At 37.8% G+C, this 26,333-nt stretch overlaps 1 protein-coding gene across 1 annotated transcript in view; it reads left to right on the forward strand.

The window, feature by feature from the left end:
* The window catches only part of LOC134582833 (Fc receptor-like A), a 36,995-nt gene extending 15,704 nt beyond the window's left edge, over positions 1-21,291 (forward strand). Inside the window, exons 2-3 of the mRNA XM_063439499.1 lie at positions 15,625-15,903; positions 21,099-21,291. Coding sequence (XP_063295569.1) covers positions 15,625-15,903; positions 21,099-21,238 — 419 coding nt within the window. The 3' untranslated portion in view covers positions 21,239-21,291. The remainder of the gene's footprint in view (positions 1-15,624; positions 15,904-21,098) is intronic.
* Positions 21,292-26,333: the final 5,042 nt, after the last annotated feature.

Genomic DNA, 26,333 nt, shown 5'->3' on the forward strand with positions numbered 1-26,333 from the left:
GGACAGTCTGTCCTGGCCCCCAACAACAGGACAATGTATTGGAAGAGAAGGCAGTTTGTTTTCCCCTACTACAAGAGAGGTCATCACAGGGAGAGGAGCCTGTTACCCCTTCTCCCCAGCAACAGCTTTGTCCAACCAGGAGAGAGAGCACCCTGGTTACCTTTCCACCAGACTATGGATTTCAATCTGGACACATGTGGCAGGAGAACACCGGGACAGCTACACCGGGTGAGAAAAGCCGACCGACTATCAGAGCCCCAGACCGATTGAAGGTCTGGAGTCTGGATAGTCTCAATGGGAAAGGGGAGAAATGTGGCGGAACCCACCTCGCCACTGGGCATTGGAGAGGCCTGGCGGCCCGCCTCCTACCTGCTGACTATGGCCCCTGGTACAGTTGTACTTTTGAATGCAATATTTGGGCATATTGTATTTTATTGTGCGGCTACTGGCCCTTTAAGCACAGTGAATGGACTTTTATTGTACTGTGCTGGCCTTTTAAAAACAGTGTATGGACATACTGAAACTTTTTGGACAATTCCTTTTCCCCTCCCCCGGATCCATTGTTCTCCAGCAGGGTGTTGTCCCAGGGACAAGGAAAAGCCATGCTTGCAAGTGACAACAAAGGACTTCGACCTAACCGTTAAACCCCTGAACCTATTCAAGTGAATTTTGGATATGTTTGTCCCCAAGTTATTCTGGTTAAAATAATATAAGTTTTATGTATGTACGATGTTAACTCACCAAGTTATAAAAATGTATAAAAAGTGTAACTTTTCAGTTTGGAGATAATTGAGTAGATACAGTAATTGACTCAATTATCTCCTAAGCAGAGGGGAGGAATATGCTGGGTGTGTTTCTATTGTCCCATTGTGTCTGATTGGCTGCTGTACTTGCATTGTATGTGTTGTAATGTGTTTATTGGTTGTTCTGCAAAACCCTCTGAGCAGCACTATGTTTTGTGGATTGTGAATAAAAGCCAGGCTGGATGAGCCAGTCCAGAGTTCCTGTTTTAACCTCAAAGTGATGTGTCGTCTCATTATTGGGGGAAGGATTGATTGTATGCTGTTCCAGCTGACTGCTAGGAGTACAGGCCTATTCGTATGGTTCCTATTCAATGGTCTACAGCATTCATACGCTTGGGAGAATTTAAAGGTTTCTCGGATTCGGTGATTATGGTGTCTGCCAGAGTGCTTGGAGTCCTCAGGAAGCACTAGGAGCATCCATTAACGGAGGTACCCAGTCGGGGTGCCAGGTGATCCGTTACACAATGCACTGTTACTATTACTAGTATTCATAAACCTCCGACACAGACAATGCACTGTTACTATTACTAGTATTCCTAAACCTCCAACACAGACAATGTACTGTTACTATTACTAGTATTCCTAAACCTCCGACACAGACAATGTACTGTTACTATTACTAGTATTCCTAAACCTCCGACACAGACAATGTACTGTTACTATTACTAGTATTCATAAACCTCCAACACAGACAATGTACTGTTACTATTACTAGTATTCATAAACCTCCGACACAGACAATGCACTGTTAATATTACTAGTATTCCTAAACCTCTGACACAGACAATGCACTGTTACTATTACTAGTATTCATAAACCTCCGACACAGACAATGCACTGTTACTATTACTAGTATTCCTAAACCTCCGACACAGACAATGCACTGTTACTATTACTAGTATTCATAAACCTCCAACACAGACAATGCTCTGTTACTATTACTAGTATTCATAAACCTCCAACACAGACAATGTACTGTTACTATTACTAGTATTCATAAACCTCCGACACAGACAATGCACTGTTACTATTACTAGTATTCCTAAACCTCCGACACAGACAATGCACTGTTACTATTACTAGTATTCATAAACCTCCAACACAGACAATGCTCTGTTACTATTACTAGTATTCATAAACCTCCGACACAGACAATGCACTGTTACTATTACTAGTATTCCTAAACCTCCGACACAGACAATGCACTGTTACTATTACTAGTATTCATAAACCTCCAACACAGACAATGCACTGTTACTATTACTAGTATTCCTAAACCTCCGACACAGACAATGCTCTGTTACTATTACTAGTATTCATAAACCTCCGACACAGACAATGCACTGTTACTATTACTAGTATTCCTAAACCTCCGACACAGACAATGCACTGTTACTATTACTAGTATTCCTAAACCTCCGACACAGACAATGCACTGTTACTATTACTAGTATTCCTAAACCTCCGACACAGACAATGCACTGTTACTATTACTAGTATTCATAAACCTTTCGACACAGACAATGTACTGTTACTATTACTAGTATTCATAAACCTCCGACACAGACAATGCACTGTTACTATTACTAGTATTCCTAAACCTCCGACACAGACAATGCACTGTTACTATTACTAGTATTCATAAACCTCCGACACAGACAATGTACTGTTACTATTACTAGTATTCATAAACCTCCGACACAGACAATGCACTGTTACTATTACTAGTATTCATAAACCTCCAACACAGACAATGCACTGTTACTATTACTAGTATTCATAAACCTCCGACACAGACAATGCACTTACTATTACTAGTATTCATAAACCTCCAACACAGACAATGTACTGTTACTATTACTAGTATTCATAAACCTCCGACACAGACAATGCACTGTTACTATTACTAGTATTCCTAAACCTCCGACACAGACAATGCACTGTTACTATTACTAGTATTCATAAACCTCCGACACAGACAATGCACTGTTACTATTACTAGTATTCCTAAACCTCCGACACAGACAATGCACTGTTACTATTACTAGTATTCATAAACCTCCGACACAGACAATGTACTGTTACTATTACTAGTATTCATAAACCTCCGACACAGACAATGCACTGTTACTATTACTAGTATTCATAAACCTCTGACACAGACAATGCACTGTTACTATTACTAGTATTCATAAACCTCCGACACAGACAATGCACTTACTATTACTAGTATTCATAAACCTCCAACACAGACAATGTACTGTTACTATTACTAGTATTCATAAACCTCCGACACAGACAATGCACTGTTACTATTACTAGTATTCCTAAACCTCCGACACAGACAATGCACTGTTACTATTACTAGTATTCATAAACCTCCGACACAGACAATGCACTGTTACTATTACTAGTATTCCTAAACCTCCGACACAGACAATGCTCTGTTACTATTACTAGTATTCATAAACCTCCGACACAGACAATGTACTGTTACTATTACTAGTATTCATAAACCTCCGACACAGACAATGTACTGTTACTATTACTAGTATTCATAAACCTCCGACACAGACAATGCACTGTTAATATTACTAGTATTCCTAAACCTCTGACACAGACAATGCACTGTTACTATTACTAGTATTCATAAACCTCCGACACAGACAATGCACTTACTATTACTAGTATTCATAAACCTCCGACACAGACAATGCACTTACTATTACTAGTATTCATAAACCTCCGACACAGACAATGCACTGTTACTATTACTAGTATTCCTAAACCTCCGACACAGACAATGCTCTGTTACTATTACTAGTATTCATAAACCTCCGACACAGACAATGTACTGTTACTATTACTAGTATTCATAAACCTCCAACACAGACAATGTACTGTTACTATTACTAGTATTCCTAAACCTCCGACACAGACAATGTACTGTTACTATTACTAGTATTCATAAACCTCCAACACAGACAATGCTCTGTTACTATTACTAGTATTCATAAACCTCCGACACAGACAATGCACTGTTACTATTACTAGTATTCATAAACCTCCAACACAGACAATGCTCTGTTACTATTACTAGTATTCATAAACCTCCAACACAGACAATGCTCTGTTACTATTACTAGTATTCATAAACCTCCGACACAGACAATGTACTGTTACTATTACTAGTATTCCTAAACCTCCGACACAGACAATGCACTGTTACTATTACTAGTATTCATAAACCTCCGACACAGACAATGCACTGTTACTATTACTAGTATTCCTAAACCTCCAACACAGACAATGTACTGTTACTATTACTAGTATTCCTAAACCTCCGACACAGACAATGTACTGTTACTATTACTAGTATTCCTAAACCTCCGACACAGACAATGTACTGTTACTATTACTAGTATTCATAAACCTCCAACACAGACAATGTACTGTTACTATTACTAGTATTCATAAACCTCCGACACAGACAATGCACTGTTAATATTACTAGTATTCCTAAACCTCTGACACAGACAATGCTCTGTTACTATTACTAGTATTCATAAACCTCCGACACAGACAATGCACTTACTATTACTAGTATTCATAAACCTCCGACACAGACAATGCACTTACTATTACTAGTATTCATAAACCTCCGACACAGACAATGCACTGTTACTATTACTAGTATTCCTAAACCTCCGACACAGACAATGCACTGTTACTATTACTAGTATTCATAAACCTCCGACACAGACAATGCACTGTTACTATTACTAGTATTCCTAAACCTCCGACACAGACAATGCTCTGTTACTATTACTAGTATTCATAAACCTCCGACACAGACAATGTACTGTTACTATTACTAGTATTCATAAACCTCCAACACAGACAATGTACTGTTACTATTACTAGTATTCCTAAACCTCCGACACAGACAATGTACTGTTACTATTACTAGTATTCATAAACCTCCAACACAGACAATGCTCTGTTACTATTACTAGTATTCATAAACCTCCGACACAGACAATGCACTGTTACTATTACTAGTATTCATAAACCTCCAACACAGACAATGCTCTGTTACTATTACTAGTATTCATAAACCTCCAACACAGACAATGCTCTGTTACTATTACTAGTATTCATAAACCTCCGACACAGACAATGTACTGTTACTATTATTAGTATTCCTAAACCTCCGACACAGACAATGCACTGTTACTATTACTAGTATTCCTAAACCTCCGACACAGACAATGCACTGTTACTATTACTAGTATTCATAAACCTCCAACACAGACAATGCTCTGTTACTATTACTAGTATTCATAAACCTCCGACACAGACAATGCACTGTTACTATTACTAGTATTCCTAAACCTCCGACACAGACAATGCACTGTTACTATTACTAGTATTCATAAACCTCCAACACAGACAATGCACTGTTACTATTACTAGTATTCCTAAACCTCCGACACAGACAATGCTCTGTTACTATTACTAGTATTCATAAACCTCCGACACAGACAATGCACTGTTACTATTACTAGTATTCCTAAACCTCCGACACAGACAATGCACTGTTACTATTACTAGTATTCCTAAACCTCCGACACAGACAATGCACTGTTACTATTACTAGTATTCCTAAACCTCCGACACAGACAATGCACTGTTACTATTACTAGTATTCATAAACCTTTCGACACAGACAATGTACTGTTACTATTACTAGTATTCATAAACCTCCGACACAGACAATGCACTGTTACTATTACTAGTATTCCTAAACCTCCGACACAGACAATGCACTGTTACTATTACTAGTATTCATAAACCTCCGACACAGACAATGTACTGTTACTATTACTAGTATTCATAAACCTCCGACACAGACAATGCACTGTTACTATTACTAGTATTCATAAACCTCCGACACAGACAATGCACTGTTACTATTACTAGTATTCATAAACCTCCGACACAGACAATGCACTTACTATTACTAGTATTCATAAACCTCCAACACAGACAATGTACTGTTACTATTACTAGTATTCATAAACCTCCGACACAGACAATGCACTGTTACTATTACTAGTATTCCTAAACCTCCGACACAGACAATGCACTGTTACTATTACTAGTATTCATAAACCTCCGACACAGACAATGCACTGTTACTATTACTAGTATTCCTAAACCTCCGACACAGACAATGCACTGTTACTATTACTAGTATTCATAAACCTCCGACACAGACAATGTACTGTTACTATTACTAGTATTCATAAACCTCCGACACAGACAATGCACTGTTACTATTACTAGTATTCATAAACCTCTGACACAGACAATGCACTGTTACTATTACTAGTATTCATAAACCTCTGACACAGACAATGCACTTACTATTACTAGTATTCATAAACCTCCAACACAGACAATGTACTGTTACTATTACTAGTATTCATAAACCTCCGACACAGACAATGCACTGTTACTATTACTAGTATTCCTAAACCTCCGACACAGACAATGCACTGTTACTATTACTAGTATTCATAAACCTCCGACACAGACAATGCACTGTTACTATTACTAGTATTCATAAACCTCCAACACAGACAATGCTCTGTTACTATTACTAGTATTCATAAACCTCCAACACAGACAATGCTCTGTTACTATTACTAGTATTCATAAACCTCCGACACAGACAATGTACTGTTACTATTACTAGTATTCCTAAACCTCCGACACAGACAATGCACTGTTACTATTACTAGTATTCATAAACCTCCGACACAGACAATGCACTGTTACTATTACTAGTATTCCTAAACCTCCAACACAGACAATGTACTGTTACTATTACTAGTATTCCTAAACCTCCGACACAGACAATGTACTGTTACTATTACTAGTATTCCTAAACCTCCGACACAGACAATGTACTGTTACTATTACTAGTATTCATAAACCTCCAACACAGACAATGTACTGTTACTATTACTAGTATTCATAAACCTCCGACACAGACAATGCACTGTTAATATTACTAGTATTCCTAAACCTCTGACACAGACAATGCTCTGTTACTATTACTAGTATTCATAAACCTCCGACACAGACAATGCACTTACTATTACTAGTATTCATAAACCTCCGACACAGACAATGCACTTACTATTACTAGTATTCATAAACCTCCGACACAGACAATGCACTGTTACTATTACTAGTATTCCTAAACCTCCGACACAGACAATGCACTGTTACTATTACTAGTATTCATAAACCTCCGACACAGACAATGCACTGTTACTATTACTAGTATTCCTAAACCTCCGACACAGACAATGCTCTGTTACTATTACTAGTATTCATAAACCTCCGACACAGACAATGTACTGTTACTATTACTAGTATTCATAAACCTCCAACACAGACAATGTACTGTTACTATTACTAGTATTCCTAAACCTCCGACACAGACAATGTACTGTTACTATTACTAGTATTCATAAACCTCCAACACAGACAATGCTCTGTTACTATTACTAGTATTCATAAACCTCCGACACAGACAATGCACTGTTACTATTACTAGTATTCATAAACCTCCAACACAGACAATGCTCTGTTACTATTACTAGTATTCATAAACCTCCAACACAGACAATGCTCTGTTACTATTACTAGTATTCATAAACCTCCGACACAGACAATGTACTGTTACTATTATTAGTATTCCTAAACCTCCGACACAGACAATGCACTGTTACTATTACTAGTATTCCTAAACCTCCGACACAGACAATGCACTGTTACTATTACTAGTATTCATAAACCTCCAACACAGACAATGCTCTGTTACTATTACTAGTATTCATAAACCTCCGACACAGACAATGCACTGTTACTATTACTAGTATTCCTAAACCTCCGACACAGACAATGCACTGTTACTATTACTAGTATTCATAAACCTCCAACACAGACAATGCACTGTTACTATTACTAGTATTCCTAAACCTCCGACACAGACAATGCTCTGTTACTATTACTAGTATTCATAAACCTCCGACACAGACAATGCACTGTTACTATTACTAGTATTCCTAAACCTCCGACACAGACAATGCACTGTTACTATTACTAGTATTCCTAAACCTCCGACACAGACAATGCACTGTTACTATTACTAGTATTCCTAAACCTCCGACACAGACAATGCACTGTTACTATTACTAGTATTCATAAACCTTTCGACACAGACAATGTACTGTTACTATTACTAGTATTCATAAACCTCCGACACAGACAATGCACTGTTACTATTACTAGTATTCCTAAACCTCCGACACAGACAATGCACTGTTACTATTACTAGTATTCATAAACCTCCGACACAGACAATGTACTGTTACTATTACTAGTATTCATAAACCTCCGACACAGACAATGCACTGTTACTATTACTAGTATTCATAAACCTCCGACACAGACAATGCACTGTTACTATTACTAGTATTCATAAACCTCCGACACAGACAATGCACTTACTATTACTAGTATTCATAAACCTCCAACACAGACAATGTACTGTTACTATTACTAGTATTCATAAACCTCCGACACAGACAATGCACTGTTACTATTACTAGTATTCCTAAACCTCCGACACAGACAATGCACTGTTACTATTACTAGTATTCATAAACCTCCGACACAGACAATGCACTGTTACTATTACTAGTATTCCTAAACCTCCGACACAGACAATGCACTGTTACTATTACTAGTATTCATAAACCTCCGACACAGACAATGTACTGTTACTATTACTAGTATTCATAAACCTCCGACACAGACAATGCACTGTTACTATTACTAGTATTCATAAACCTCTGACACAGACAATGCACTGTTACTATTACTAGTATTCATAAACCTCTGACACAGACAATGCACTTACTATTACTAGTATTCATAAACCTCCAACACAGACAATGTACTGTTACTATTACTAGTATTCATAAACCTCCGACACAGACAATGCACTGTTACTATTACTAGTATTCCTAAACCTCCGACACAGACAATGCACTGTTACTATTACTAGTATTCATAAACCTCCGACACAGACAATGCACTGTTACTATTACTAGTATTCCTAAACCTCCGACACAGACAATGCTCTGTTACTATTACTAGTATTCATAAACCTCCGACACAGACAATGTACTGTTACTATTACTAGTATTCATAAACCTCCGACACAGACAATGTACTGTTACTATTACTAGTATTCATAAACCTCCGACACAGACAATGCACTGTTAATATTACTAGTATTCCTAAACCTCTGACACAGACAATGCACTGTTACTATTACTAGTATTCATAAACCTCCGACACAGACAATGCACTTACTATTACTAGTATTCATAAACCTCCGACACAGACAATGCACTTACTATTACTAGTATTCATAAACCTCCGACACAGACAATGCACTGTTACTATTACTAGTATTCCTAAACCTCCGACACAGACAATGCTCTGTTACTATTACTAGTATTCATAAACCTCCGACACAGACAATGTACTGTTACTATTACTAGTATTCATAAACCTCCAACACAGACAATGTACTGTTACTATTACTAGTATTCCTAAACCTCCGACACAGACAATGTACTGTTACTATTACTAGTATTCATAAACCTCCAACACAGACAATGCTCTGTTACTATTACTAGTATTCATAAACCTCCGACACAGACAATGCACTGTTACTATTACTAGTATTCATAAACCTCCAACACAGACAATGCTCTGTTACTATTACTAGTATTCATAAACCTCCAACACAGACAATGCTCTGTTACTATTACTAGTATTCATAAACCTCCGACACAGACAATGTACTGTTACTATTACTAGTATTCCTAAACCTCCGACACAGACAATGCACTGTTACTATTACTAGTATTCATAAACCTCCGACACAGACAATGCACTGTTACTATTACTAGTATTCCTAAACCTCCAACACAGACAATGTACTGTTACTATTACTAGTATTCCTAAACCTCCGACACAGACAATGTACTGTTACTATTACTAGTATTCCTAAACCTCCGACACAGACAATGTACTGTTACTATTACTAGTATTCATAAACCTCCAACACAGACAATGTACTGTTACTATTACTAGTATTCCTAAACCTCCGACACAGACAATGCACTGTTAATATTACTAGTATTCCTAAACCTCTGACACAGACAATGCTCTGTTACTATTACTAGTATTCATAAACCTCCGACACAGACAATGCACTTACTATTACTAGTATTCATAAACCTCCGACACAGACAATGCACTTCCTATTACTAGTATTCATAAACCTCCGACACAGACAATGCACTGTTACTATTACTAGTATTCCTAAACCTCCGACACAGACAATGCACTGTTACTATTACTAGTATTCATAAACCTCCGACACAGACAATGCACTGTTACTATTACTAGTATTCCTAAACCTCCGACACAGACAATGCTCTGTTACTATTACTAGTATTCATAAACCTCCGACACAGACAATGTACTGTTACTATTACTAGTATTCATAAACCTCCAACACAGACAATGTACTGTTACTATTACTAGTATTCCTAAACCTCCGACACAGACAATGTACTGTTACTATTACTAGTATTCATAAACCTCCAACACAGACAATGCTCTGTTACTATTACTAGTATTCATAAACCTCCGACACAGACAATGCACTGTTACTATTACTAGTATTCATAAACCTCCAACACAGACAATGCTCTGTTACTATTACTAGTATTCATAAACCTCCAACACAGACAATGCTCTGTTACTATTACTAGTATTCATAAACCTCCGACACAGACAATGTACTGTTACTATTACTAGTATTCCTAAACCTCCGACACAGACAATGCACTGTTACTATTACTAGTATTCATAAACCTCCGACACAGACAATGCACTGTTACTATTACTAGTATTCCTAAACCTCCAACACAGACAATGTACTGTTACTATTACTAGTATTCCTAAACCTCCGACACAGACAATGTACTGTTACTATTACTAGTATTCCTAAACCTCCGACACAGACAATGTACTGTTACTATTACTAGTATTCATAAACCTCCAACACAGACAATGTACTGTTACTATTACTAGTATTCATAAACCTCCGACACAGACAATGCACTGTTAATATTACTAGTATTCCTAAACCTCTGACACAGACAATGCACTGTTACTATTACTAGTATTCATAAACCTCCGACACAGACAATGCACTGTTACTATTACTAGTATTCCTAAACCTCCGACACAGACAATGCACTGTTACTATTACTAGTATTCATAAACCTCCAACACAGACAATGCTCTGTTACTATTACTAGTATTCATAAACCTCCAACACAGACAATGTACTGTTACTATTACTAGTATTCATAAACCTCCGACACAGACAATGCACTGTTACTATTACTAGTATTCCTAAACCTCCGACACAGACAATGCACTGTTACTATTACTAGTATTCATAAACCTCCAACACAGACAATGCTCTGTTACTATTACTAGTATTCATAAACCTCCGACACAGACAATGCACTGTTACTATTACTAGTATTCCTAAACCTCCGACACAGACAATGCACTGTTACTATTACTAGTATTCATAAACCTCCAACACAGACAATGCACTGTTACTATTACTAGTATTCCTAAACCTCCGACACAGACAATGCTCTGTTACTATTACTAGTATTCATAAACCTCCGACACAGACAATGCACTGTTAATATTACTAGTATTCCTAAACCTCTGACACAGACAATGCTCTGTTACTATTACTAGTATTCATAAACCTCCGACACAGACAATGCACTTACTATTACTAGTATTCATAAACCTCCGACACAGACAATGCACTTACTATTACTAGTATTCATAAACCTCCGACACAGACAATGCACTGTTACTATTACTAGTATTCCTAAACCTCCGACACAGACAATGTACTGTTACTATTACTAGTATTCATAAACCTCCAACACAGACAATGTACTGTTACTATTACTAGTATTCATAAACCTCCGACACAGACAATGCACTGTTAATATTACTAGTATTCCTAAACCTCTGACACAGACAATGCACTGTTACTATTACTAGTATTCATAAACCTCCGACACAGACAATGCACTGTTACTATTACTAGTATTCCTAAACCTCCGACACAGACAATGCACTGTTACTATTACTAGTATTCATAAACCTCCAACACAGACAATGCTCTGTTACTATTACTAGTATTCATAAACCTCCAACACAGACAATGTACTGTTACTATTACTAGTATTCATAAACCTCCGACACAGACAATGCACTGTTACTATTACTAGTATTCCTAAACCTCCGACACAGACAATGCACTGTTACTATTACTAGTATTCCTAAACCTCCGACACAGACAATGCACTGTTACTATTACTAGTATTCATAAACCTCCAACACAGACAATGCACTGTTACTATTACTAGTATTCCTAAACCTCCGACACAGACAATGCTCTGTTACTATTACTAGTATTCATAAACCTCCGACACAGACAATGCACTGTTACTATTACTAGTATTCCTAAACCTCCGACACAGACAATGCACTGTTACTATTACTAGTATTCCTAAACCTCCGACACAGACAATGCACTGTTACTATTACTAGTATTCCTAAACCTCCGACACAGACAATGCACTGTTACTATTACTAGTATTCATAAACCTTTCGACACAGACAATGTACTGTTACTATTACTAGTATTCATAAACCTCCGACACAGACAATGCACTGTTACTATTACTAGTATTCCTAAACCTCCGACACAGACAATGCACTGTTACTATTACTAGTATTCATAAACCTCCGACACAGACAATGTACTGTTACTATTACTAGTATTCATAAACCTCCGACACAGACAATGCACTGTTACTATTACTAGTATTCATAAACCTCCAACACAGACAATGCACTGTTACTATTACTAGTATTCATAAACCTCCGACACAGACAATGCACTTACTATTACTAGTATTCATAAACCTCCAACACAGACAATGTACTGTTACTATTACTAGTATTCATAAACCTCCGACACAGACAATGCACTGTTACTATTACTAGTATTCCTAAACCTCCGACACAGACAATGCACTGTTACTATTACTAGTATTCATAAACCTCCGACACAGACAATGCACTGTTACTATTACTAGTATTCCTAAACCTCCGACACAGACAATGCTCTGTTACTATTACTAGTATTCATAAACCTCCGACACAGACAATGTACTGTTACTATTACTAGTATTCATAAACCTCCAACACAGACAATGTACTGTTACTATTACTAGTATTCCTAAACCTCCGACACAGACAATGTACTGTTACTATTACTAGTATTCATAAACCTCCAACACAGACAATGCTCTGTTACTATTACTAGTATTCATAAACCTTTCGACACAGACAATGCACTGTTACTATTACTAGTATTCATAAACCTCCGACACAGACAATGCTCTGTTACTATTACTAGTATTCATAAACCTCCGACACAGACAATGTACTGTTACTATTACTAGTATTCCTAAACCTCCGACACAGACAATGCTCTGTTACTATTACTAGTATTCCTAAACCTCCGACACAGACAATGCTCTGTTACTATTACTAGTATTCATAAACCTCCGACACAGACAATGTACTGTTACTATTACTAGTATTCCTAAACCTCCGACACAGACAATGCTCTGTTACTATTACTAGTATTCCTAAACCTCCGACACAGACAATGCACTGTTACTATTACTAGTATTCATAAACCTCCGACACAGACAATGTACTGTTACTATTACTAGTATTCATAAACCTCCGACACAGACAATGTACTGTTACTATTACTAGTATTCCTAAACCTCCGACACAGACAATGTACTGTTACTATTAATAGTATTCCTAAACCTCCGACACAGACAATGCACTGTTACTATTACTAGTATTCCTAAACCTCCGACACAGACAATGCACTGTTACTATTACTAGTATTCATAAACCTCCGACACAGACAATGCTCTGTTACTATTACTAGTATTCATAAACCTCCGACACAGACAATGTACTGTTACTATTACTAGTATTCCTAAACCTCCGACACAGACAATGTACTGTTATAATTACCAGTATTCCTAAACCTCCGACACAGACAATGTACTGTTACTATTAATAGTATTCATAAACCTCCGACACAGACAATGTACTGTTACTATTACTAGTATTCATAAACCTCCGACACAGACAATGCACTGTTACTATTACTAGTATTCCTAAACCTCCGACACAGACAATGTACTGTTACTATTACTAGTATTCATAAACCTCCGACACAGACAATGTACTGTTACTATTACTAGTATTCCTAAACCTCCGACACAGACAATGTACTGTTACTATTACCAGTATTCCTAAACCTCCGACACAGACAATGGACTGTTACTATTACCAGTATTCCTAAACCTCCGACACAGACAATGTACTGTTACTATTAATAGTATTCATAAACCTCCGACACAGACAATGTACTGTTACTATTACTAGTATTCATAAACCTCCGACACAGACAATGCTCTGTTACTATTACTAGTATTCCTAAACCTCTGACACAGACAATGCACTGTTACTATTACTAGTATTCCTAAACCTCCGACACAGACAATGTACTGTTACTATTACTAGTATTCCTAAACCTCTGACACAGACAATGCTCTGTTACTATTACTAGTATTCATAAACCTCCGACACAGACAATGCACTTACTATTACTAGTATTCATAAACCTCCGACACAGACAATGCACTTACTATTACTAGTATTCATAAACCTCCGACACAGACAATGCACTTACTATTACTAGTATTCATAAACCTCCGACACAGACAATGCACTGTTACTATTACTAGTATTCATAAACCTCCGACACAGACAATGCTCTGTTACTATTACTAGTATTCATAAACCTCCGACACAGACAATGTACTGTTACTATTACTAGTATTCATAAACCTCCGACACAGACAATGTACTGTTACTATTACTAGTATTCATAAACCTCCGACACAGACAATGCACTGTTACTATTACTAGTATTTATTAACCTCCGACAAGGGAAACGCAGTGTTACTATTCCTAGTATTTAGAAACCTCCGACAGAGTAAATCCAACATTACTATTACTAGTATTTATTAACCTCCGACAAGGGAAACGCACTGTTACTATTACTAGTATTAATAATACTCTGAAAGGAACACTCAAGTATTAACATTTGATGGGCAGTGAACGTGACATGGGGGCTAGGTTTCCTCAGTATGGGGGTCTGCGGTGACTGGGTGTAAGTGGATGCATGCCGCTCTGATTTTGGTTACATTATGTAATTATGATTTTCTCTCGATGTGCAGAGCCTATATGATAGATGCATAATTACAGTTAGTTTGTTTAGATTAACAAAACTGCCCACATGCTCGTTATTTTGACTTTGATTATTACATCTAGTTTTTAATGAAGGTCGTGCATTTATGTTATGTAAACTAATTATCTGCTCTCTACCTGGGAACACTAAATCTCTCTCTACCTATGCTAACTGCAATGTAATAAAGTTTTTATTTTTCTCATCTAGAGCCGTTCTCCTATCCCCACATTGAAGTCATCCCGAACCCGGTTAATGAAGGCGATGACATGACTGTGATATGTAACAGTACTCTGACTCCAGTCTTGGCTGCTTCGTGGTTTGAATTTGCTTTCTACAGAAATGAGCAGATAGTGCAGGAATTCAGTTCATCTGATAAATATCGAGTTTCCGTGGCTCAGGTGTTACACGCTGGAAATTACAGCTGTGAGGTCAGAATCTCAACCAATAGTGTAAGGAAGATGAGTGATGTGACTCACATCCACATAGGTGAGTGTGGAATAGTTCTGTATGTGTCTGAGACCTTTGTAGGTAACACACCACTGCAATCTAGGAGACAATGTTTCGGGAGGTAAAAGTGGCTCTGAGGACAATAAGTACACTAGCCTTGTATTCTGTGTGGTGTCTACGATGTCTAATGTCTGGCACAGTGTTCTGTCTATTAAAAGTTGCATGACTGGTATACTGTGCTGTGTATACAATACATAGTAAATCACATTTTTGTGCTGTATTCGCACGTGCTGTGTGTACAGCGTGTCATGCCATACTGTGCTGTGTATACAGGGTGTCATGCTACACTGTGCTGTGTATACAGGGCGTAATGCTATACTGTGCTGTGTATATAGCGTGTCATGCTACACTGTGCTGTGTATACAGCGTGTCATGCCATACTGTGCTGTGTATACAGCGTGTCATGCTATACTGTGCTGTGTATACAGCGTGTCATGCTACACTGTGCTGTGTATACAGCGCGTAATGCTATACTGTGCTGTGTATATAGCGTGTCATGCTACACTGTGCTGTGTATACAGCGTGTCATGCTACACTGTGCTGTGTATACAGCGCGTAATGCTATACTGTGCTGTGTATATAGCGTGTCATGCCATACTGTGCTGTGTATATAGCGTATCATGCTACACTGTGCTGTGTATACAGCGCATCATGCCAAACTGTGCTGTGTATACAGCGTGTCATGCTATACTGTGCTGTGTATACAGCGCGTCATGCTACATTGTGCTGTGTATACAGCGCATCATGCCATACTGTGCTGTGTATACAGCGCGTCATGCTACATTGTGCTCTGTATACAGCGTGTCATGCCATACTGTGCTGTGTATATAGCGTGTCATGCTACACTGTGCTGTGTATACAGCACATCATGCCATACTGTGCTGTGTATACAGCGTGTCATGCCATACTGTGCTGTGTATACAATGTGTCATGTTACACTGTGCTGTCTATACAGCGTGACATGCTATACTGTGCTGTGTATACAGCGTGACATGCTATTCCTTTGCCATTACACAAGATATGAATAGATCTCATTGTACTAGTAATTAGAATAGAGCTATATGACAGTATTGCAGCTTTCACTCATGTACCCACAACTATAAGCCGGACTCTTAGTATCAGATTAACTCATTGCCTGTAGCATTTAAAATAGATAGAGGCAGGGAGGATATGTCAGGTTGCTACTAGAACTGGGGGGTAACCCCTAATGATAAAGATAAGTATAAATACGAGAACAAGGGGAGAATCGAAGGTAGAGACCGTTTCAAACCTCACGAGTAAATATAAGGGAGCAGCCCATAATTATAAAATAACCTTTAATAAGTATAATAAAATCCCAACATGAGTGGGTAAGAAGTGTAGTTATAAATCCCAAATAAGCTAACTAATGTTTGTAAACTAACCAAAAGTGTAAATATAAGGGGGGGGGGGGGGATAGAAAATAAATACGACCTGGTTACAAAGTAACAGGTAACGGGTACATGTAGGGAGGTAGGGGTATGGATAGAGGGAGGACTGAAATATAGTCCAAAAGCTATACCCTAGCGTGCCTTCAAGGGGAACCCCTTAAAAAATCTAAACCTGCAAACCTTCCGGACTCCCCAAATCATATATCATGACAAAAAGAAAACCCCTACCCCGCTAAGCTCCAGCAACAAGAAGAAGAAAAATAAATAACTAAAAAATGAAAATAAATATAATTTGAAATGAATCTAAATAAAGCTCTTATACTAAAATCACAGCGTACTGGCTTGTCTTTATCGTGGAAAATAGCAGCCTAATCTTAATGCCAACCACTGCTAAATCAGTCCCGATGCGCGTTTTGCCAAATAAAGAGCCTTTTTTTGGCGAAACGCGCATCAGGACTGATTTGTGTGTCTGCATGGGCTTGTACTGTACTACAAGGTGTTATAATAATTTGTATTACACAGTATGATATTGTATAATAACATGATATGTATACAAGGTGTTATAATAATTCATATTACACAGTATAATATTGTATAATAACATATGTATAGAAGGTGTTATAATAATTAATATTAAACAGTATAATATTGTATAATAACATGATATGTATAGAAGGTGTTATAATAATTCATATTATACAGTATAATATTGTATAATAACATATGTACACATGGTGTTATACTAATTCGTATTACACAGTATATCGTATAATATGATATGTATACAAGGTGTTATGATAATTCATATTACACAGTATAATATTGTATAATAACATATGTATAGAAGGTGTTATAACAATTCCTATTACACAGTATAATATTGTATAATAACATATGTACACATGGTGTTATACTAATTCGTATTACACGGTGTGATATTGTATAATAGCCTGATATGTATACAAGGTGTTATAATAATTCTTATTACATGGTACAATCCTAATCATATGTATAATAGGTGTTCTAATAATTTGTATTTACTCAGTATGATATTGTATAATAACATAATACGTATACAAGGTGTTATAATCTTATTACACAGTATGATATTGTATAATAACATGATATGTATACATGGTGTTATAATAATTTGTATTACTCAGTGTGATATTGTATAATAACATGATATGTATACATGGTGTTATAATAATTCATATTACACAGTATAATATTGTATAATAACATGATATGTATACATGGTGTTATAATAATTCGTATTACTCAGTATGATATTGTATAATAACATGATATGCATACAAGGTGTTATAATAATTCGTATTACACAGTATGATATTGTATAATAACATGATATGTATACATGGTGTTATAATAATTCGTATTACTCAGTATGATATTGTATAATAACATGATATGCATACAAGGTGTTATAATAATTCGTATTACACAGTATGATATTGTATAATAACATGATATGTACACATGGTGTTATAATAATTTGTATTACTCAGTATATCGTATAATATGATATGTATACAAGGTGTTATAATAATTCATATTACACAGTATAATATTGTATAATAACATATGTACACATGGTGTTATAATCATTTGTATTACTCAGTATGATATTGTATAATAACATTAAATGTATACAAGTTGTTCTAATAATTCGTATAACTCAGTATGATATTGTATAATAACATGATATGTATACATTATTATTATTATTGCCATTTATATAGCGCCAACAGATTCCGTAGCGCTTTACAATATTTTGAGAGGGGGGGATGTAACAATAAATAAGACAATTACAAGAAAACTTACAGGAATAATAGGTTGAAGAGGACCCTGCTCAAATGAGCTTACAGTCTATAGGAGGTGGGGTATTAGAAACATTAGGATAGGAAATATCAAGTAGGAGTGAAGCAGAGCTGGAGGAGAGAGCAAAGCACTATCCCATAGGGACAGGTATGTAAGGGAGAGATTACTCTGGGAGGCCATACGCTTTCCTGAAGAGATGGAATTTAAGGCCCTTCTTAAATGATTGAAGACTAGGGGAGAGTCTGATGGCAGTAGGCCAGTAGGAGAGGAGCCGCCCGTGAGAGGTCCTGCAAGCGTGAGTTGGCCGTACGGGTGCGAGCAGCGGTCAGGAGGTGGTCGCGGGCAGAGCAGAGGGTACGAGGAGGGGCATACCTCTGGATCAGTGAAGAGATATAAGAGGGGCTGGAATTGTTCAGTGCTTTAAATGTATGGGTTAGCACTTTGAATTGACTCCTATAGGACACAGGGAGCCAATGTAAGGACTGGCAGAGGGGCGAGGTGTGAGAGGACCGACTGGATAGGAAAATCAGTCTAGCTGCAGCATTCATTACAGACTGTAGCGGGGCAGTACGGCTTTTGGGGAGACCAATCAGGAGAGGGTTACAGTAATCCATGCGGGAAATTACTAGAGCATGGACAAGCTCCTTGGTAGCATCTTGCGTAAGAAAGGGGCGGATGCGGGCTATGTTTTTGAGTTGGAACCTACAGGACTTGGCAACAAACTGGATGTGAGACTCAAAGGTGAGACCAGAGTCAAGTATGACGCCAAGACAGCGCGCTTGTAGGGATGGACTTATGTGGATATCACTGACTTGAAGGGAGAGTGAGAGAGGAGGATCAGTATTAGGAGGAGGAAAGACAAGGAGTTCAGTTTTAGAGAGGTTAAGTTTGAGAAAGCGTGACGACATCCAGTCAGAGATGGAAGAGAGGCAAGCAGTGACACGTTGCAGGACGGCCGGGGAGAGGTCCGGTGAGGAGAGGTATATCTGAGTGTCATCAGCGTACAGGTGGTAGTTGAATCCAAAAGAGGCAATAAGTTTTCCAAGAGAGGCAGTATAAAGAGAAAATAGAAGGGGACCAAAGACAGAGCCTTGGGGAACGCCTTGAGGTATCCTTGGAAAAGGAGACACTAAATGAGCGTTGGGAGAGATAGGAGGAAAACCAAGAGAGGACAGAGTCACAGAGACCGAGTGATTGAAGAGTTTGAAGGAGGAGAGAATGATCAACTGTGTCAAAGGCAGCAGAGAGGTCAAGGAGAATTAATATGGAGTAGTGACCTTTGGATTTAGCGGAGATTAGGTCATTAGTCACTTTGATAAGAGCGGTCTCAGTAGAGTGGAGAGGGCGGAAGCCAGACTGAAGAGGGTCAAGGAGAGAGTTGGAATTAAGGAAGTGAGACACACGGGTAAAGACAAGTCTTTCCAAAAGCTTTGATGAGTAAGGGAGCAGGGATATGGGACGATAGTTCGAGGGGGAGGACGGGTCAAGAGATGGTTTTTTCAGGATAGGTATTACAGTGGCATGTTTAAGGTCAGCAGGAACAGTGCCAGAAGAGAGAGAGCAGTTAAAGATGTGTGTTAGGATAGGCACAAGACAAGGGGAGAGAGATCTGATGAGGTGAGATGGGACAGGATCAAGTGGGCAAGTGGTGGGGCGAGAGGAATGGAGAAGTGCAGCCACCTCTTGTTCAGTAGCTGGGGAGAAAGTCTGAAGGGTAGGGAAAGCATGATTTATGTGTGGTTGAGAAAGAGAACGGCAAGGAGGGGAGAATTGTTTCCTTAGCTATAATCATTCGTATTACACAGTATGATATTGTATAATAACATGATATGTATACAAGGTGTTATAATAATTCTTATTACATGGTACACTATAATGATATGTATAATAGGTGTTCTAATGAATGTATCTTCTTCCTTCTAGTAAAGCACCAAAATAGATTGCTGTTTGACATTCTGGCTGTGGGTTTGCTGCTGTTAAAGATTATTGCCGCTGTAACGATGCTCAGATTTTGGCCCAGACTGACTTCAGGTGTTCTCATTCCTAACAGACCGGATCAGTAACTGGGAGAATTCCTTCTCCTGCTCCTCTTACTGTTTATAATAAGCAATGCTTTACTGCTTTGTGAGTACAGGATATTGGAGGTCAACATTCCGTTATATAGAACCTGTCATCCACAATGATTCTACATGGAATTACCAACATCTATCTTTATTGCTTTATTCCGCAGTGGAACGCTTATACAAAAGGAGGAGTATTTTGTCAGGACAGAGGTTTTGTAAAGCAACATACTCACATCTGTCTGCAGTGCATTATGGTATTGCACATGCTGCATTGTGGGTGTTCATGCTTTTTTGAGCCAATGTGGATTTTTCTCACTCACAGCGCGCAGTTATCAGCTGTAGTTGAAATATTTGCAAATCTTAATATCAACTTTTTTTTGTCTACTAATTGTGCAAACAGTTTTATCTGTTGCAGTTTATTGCTCTATTGTTTTGCTTTTTCGTCCTTGAATAGAAACCGGTTTGACAATTAAATTCCTGGACATTTTCTAACGAATGCCTGTGGCCGCACAGGACAGATTATAGAAACATCCATTCCACTTAGCAATCCTGTCTGACCAAAATTTTTTATTTTGAAGCAGCTGCATGTTTGTGATTAGCAAAATGTGCAATATAGAAAAAAATTATGAGAAAAAAAGCAAAGCGGTGTGCAACTTGTTTGTATCATGGTTGTTTTGTGACAAAAAGGGAAAATAAGTAGAAAGGAGTTTGAAATACAGTTATTGATGTTTAAATATATTTTATATCTGTTTTTTATGTTTATAAATATACATTTTTGAAGCAAACCTGTCACTTTTGAGTATTTCATAAAAATATAATATTTAGAAACACTGCCTACATACACTTATCAGCCACTACATTAAAACCACTGACTGGCAAAGTGAATAACATTGATTATATTATCATAATAGCACATGTCAAGGGGTGGGATATATCCGGCAGCAAGTGAACAGTCAGGTCTTAAATTTCATGTACTAGAAGCTAAAAATAGGGCAGGCAAAAAGATCTGAGTGACTTTGACAAGGATCAAATAGTGATGGATAAACGACTGGGTGCATCTCCAAAATGGCCAATCTTGGGGGATGTTCCCAGTATGTAGTGGTTAGTATATACCAAAAGTGGTGCAAGGAAGGACAATTGGTAAACTGGCGTCAGTATCATGGGCCCAAGCATAGACTAGCTTGTCTGGTCTGATCACAAAAGAGCCACTGTGGTTCAGATTGGTGATAAACGTAATACTGGCAATGATAGAAAGGTGTCAGAAGACACAATGCATTGCAGTTTGCTGCGTATTAAACTGTTATTTATTAGTTATTACCCATATAGATTTAATTCTACATGTCTTGTCTACTCTTCTAGTTATTATTAGTATTATTAATTTTTCTCCTTAATATTCCTTCACTTTACCTCTATACTATTCATTAGTCTTTTCCTATTAATTTTGTGTATTTCACTATATTATCCCTTTTTATCACTACATCATCTTAGAGGTATCACTTTCATTTTCCTTTCTTTCCTTTTCCTATATTTACATTTACTATATTCTCAGTCACTTACCCATATATCTTTGTATATACTTCCACTTTCACTCCTCCTGAGTGAATAGCTGGCTTGTATGTACAGCACGGGTTGGACGTGCTCATACTGTATTATAGTTTTCCAGCACCTCCCCTCTCTACCATTCACAAATTCAAACACTCATTAGTAAACAAGCCGAGATTGGTCACGTTACCCTCGGCATCCAATCACCTTCTTTCGTCACCACTTTGCCTCTCGCCCGTTTCCATTACAATCATAATCTTATGTTTACATATTCTCCAATTCCACATTAGTTTTGCCATTATATATTTTGACACAATATATCTAAATATATTCTTTTCCCCTTTTTATCATGCCCACGTCCGTTTATAGCAGGCTATGACGCTATTAGTGTCCCACCCCCTGTCCCCTCTCACTACATTTCCCAAGTTTCCTATTTATTAGACGCCCATAAGTGACGTCACTCCTTTGGTAACGCCCATTTTTGTTCATTACCATTTTTTAAGGTTTAAAATTTTTGTTTTATTATAATAGTAGTCACTATAAACAAAGCCGAGTGCATATTTTAACATATTATTATTATGTTATTTATATAGCGCCATCAAATTCCGCAGCGCTTTACAATGGGTGGACGAACAGACATGTAGTTGTAACCAGACAAGTTGGACACACAGGAACAGAGGAGTTGAGGAACCTGCTCAATGAGCTTACATGCTAGAGGGAGTGGGGTAAAATGACACAAAAAGGTAAGGATAGTATTAGACTAGTGAAAGTTGCAGAAAAGGAATCAGTCAGGAGCTATTAACAGTTTAATTGATACGCTTTTATGAAGAAGTGGGTTTTTAACGATTTTTTGAAGGAGTGGAGACTGGGTGAGCATCTAACGGAGGAGGGAAGCGAGTTCCACAGTAACGGTGCAGCTCGAGAAATCTTGAAGGTGAGCATCAGAGGTGGGAGTACGGACAGAAGATAGATGTAAGTCTTCAGCAGATCATAAGGGCCTAGACGGGACATACTTGTGTATAAGGGAGGATAGATAGGTGGGAGCAGCATTATGTAGCGATTTGAAAGCAAAAACCAGAATTTTAAATTAAGCTCTATATTTTATAGGAAGCCAATGTAGGGACTGACAGAAGGGTGAGGCATGGGAGGTGAGGGCGGACAGGAAGATGAGCCTCGCTGCCGCATTCATTATGGACTGTAACGGCGCAAGTTGGGAGCACGTAAGACCACTGAGAAGCGGATTACAGTAGTCAAGGCGAGAAAGGACAGTGGAATGGACCAACACCTTAGTCGCATCTGGCGTTAAGTTCAAATTTTGTATGTATTTTACCCTATATAAGATTGTACTTGCCAGGTATGTGCTTGATTACCACTTGAAAAAGACCATTGTGGGTAAAACGCATTGTGGACTTATTTTATAACTACTACTGTCTTAATAAAGGTTTTGGTATCTTTTACTACCAATATTAGTACCATATACCTTTTCTTTTTTCTTTTATTACCTGGCATCAAGTTTTTATCTTCCCAGTGAGTACCTCACAAAGTATCCTTGGTGGGGATAATACCACCTACCTATTACACTGAGTGGGGTATCTGCTCAGGTAAATGTGAGTATTATTCATTTATTTCTTCTCCTGGCTACATATATTTTATACAGAGAGCACTATTCGTTGCACCTTTGTATTTTTTTTTTTACTTATCCTGCCGACAAGATACGTACTGGCCTATATCTTCCATCATATCCCTGAAGTGGGGGAATAATACCACTGCAAGCGCTTCACACTAGAGCTGGTTTTAAGCTCTATTACATGTGAGTAGGCCAATTTGGATTTCCTTTTACTTAAGCTTTTAATATTTTTTTAAACATATTGCACTATTGGAATTATTTTCTTATATTTTATGTCCCTGGACTTCAACTACCTCTAAGACATATTCACCTGGAGATAAAAGCAAACTTTTAAAGACTTACTTATGCGTTTATACCTCATTTTGGACTTTTTGGCTTGTCCGTTTTTATACACATATGATTTTATATAATTTTCTGTTTCACTTCAGTTGTTTATTGAGTATTTATCCCTAGCCCCCTGGCACACCCTATTGCTTTGTATTGATATATATATATATATATATATATATATATATATATATATACAGTATCTCAGAATTGAATGTCTTCCCATTCACCCATCCCTGTGGCACTTGCATGGTGCCAAGTGGGAAGAGAAATATTACTTTGCTACTAAACTAACATTCGGCTCTAAAAGCAGCCCTAAACGTTTTGCTATGTTCGAAGAAACTTTATGCTGGCTTCACTAAATAAGTGCAGGTGTCCAGTTGTAATCCACTACTTGAGGAAGATTTTCTCACGGTTGAAAAAGGTTACTCCTCACCCATTAGTATCAACATTACCCTTAAATTATTCAACAGTTTAGGGGTGCCTGTCACAACTGAAAAAACAGAAGGCTGCAGTAAAGCTATCAGTTTCTTAGGAATCAATTTAAACCTTGATATTATGCAAGCAAGTTAGCCAGGGAAAGAAATAGTAAGGATTCTCGATAACATTAATGTTTGTTTATATCAATGCTCCTGCACCAAGAAAGAATTGCAGTCACTATTCAGTTCTCTCAATTTTGCAATGAACATTATTCCTCAGGGCCGTTCACTTATTTCAAGGTTATTGCAATTACTACATGGTCTCCCAGGCGACATTCAAAAATATCTCGAGATAATCAGGCCAGAGCTGGTTTGTCACTGTGGGAATTATTTTTCTCTTCCTAGATTGGTAGACCATTATTCGTTCCTCCCATTTCTGACAACTCCCCAGTAACATGGACAGACGCTGCAAGAACAATGGACTACGCAGCTATTTTTGGGGATGAGTCGGTTCACGAAAAAATGCCAGCTCGAAACTTCCCAATTGGCAACATTTCCAAAATCATCAGCCCTTTTCAATATTTTATCCAATAGTGGTTGCCGCTTTTATCTGGGGTCATAAATGGAAAGGGCCAGCTGTAAAATGTTTCTCAGAGTATACAGCAGCATGCCACGTTATTAACAAAGGCTGTTCCCAGTTACTCACAATCATGAAGCTATTCAGGAAACCTACCTAGTTAGCAGCTAAAGCACAATTCTTTTTGGAATGTTTTCATGTGCATGGTGTTCAGAACAAAGCAGCTGATGCCCTCTCACAATCTAATTTACAGGACTTCTTCCGATGGCATCCCACGGCAAATCTACATTCCATAGATCCGCCACAGTTCAAGGATCTAATCATGGACTAAAAAGGCTAATTTCACAAAGTAAAATTCTAGCTCAGGCAGGTTTGTCTGAAAATACTAAAAAGTCTTACGACAGAGCATACAAGTTAATTTCTAAGTTTGTGTCTGAATATAATGGAATAAACGTTTTTTTCAGTTGAGACCATTGTTGCTTTTTCCACTTTTTGCCATCTTTCCTTAAACCTAGCATATAACACTATTAGATTATATCTAACAGGCAGGGCCGCCATCAGAAATTTTAACACTGCTCAAGGTCTGGGCCCCTGGGGGTCGCC

Source organism: Pelobates fuscus, chromosome 13 (genome assembly GCF_036172605.1).
Source record: "Pelobates fuscus isolate aPelFus1 chromosome 13, aPelFus1.pri, whole genome shotgun sequence".
In the NCBI taxonomy this organism is placed as follows: Eukaryota; Metazoa; Chordata; class Amphibia; order Anura; family Pelobatidae; genus Pelobates; species Pelobates fuscus.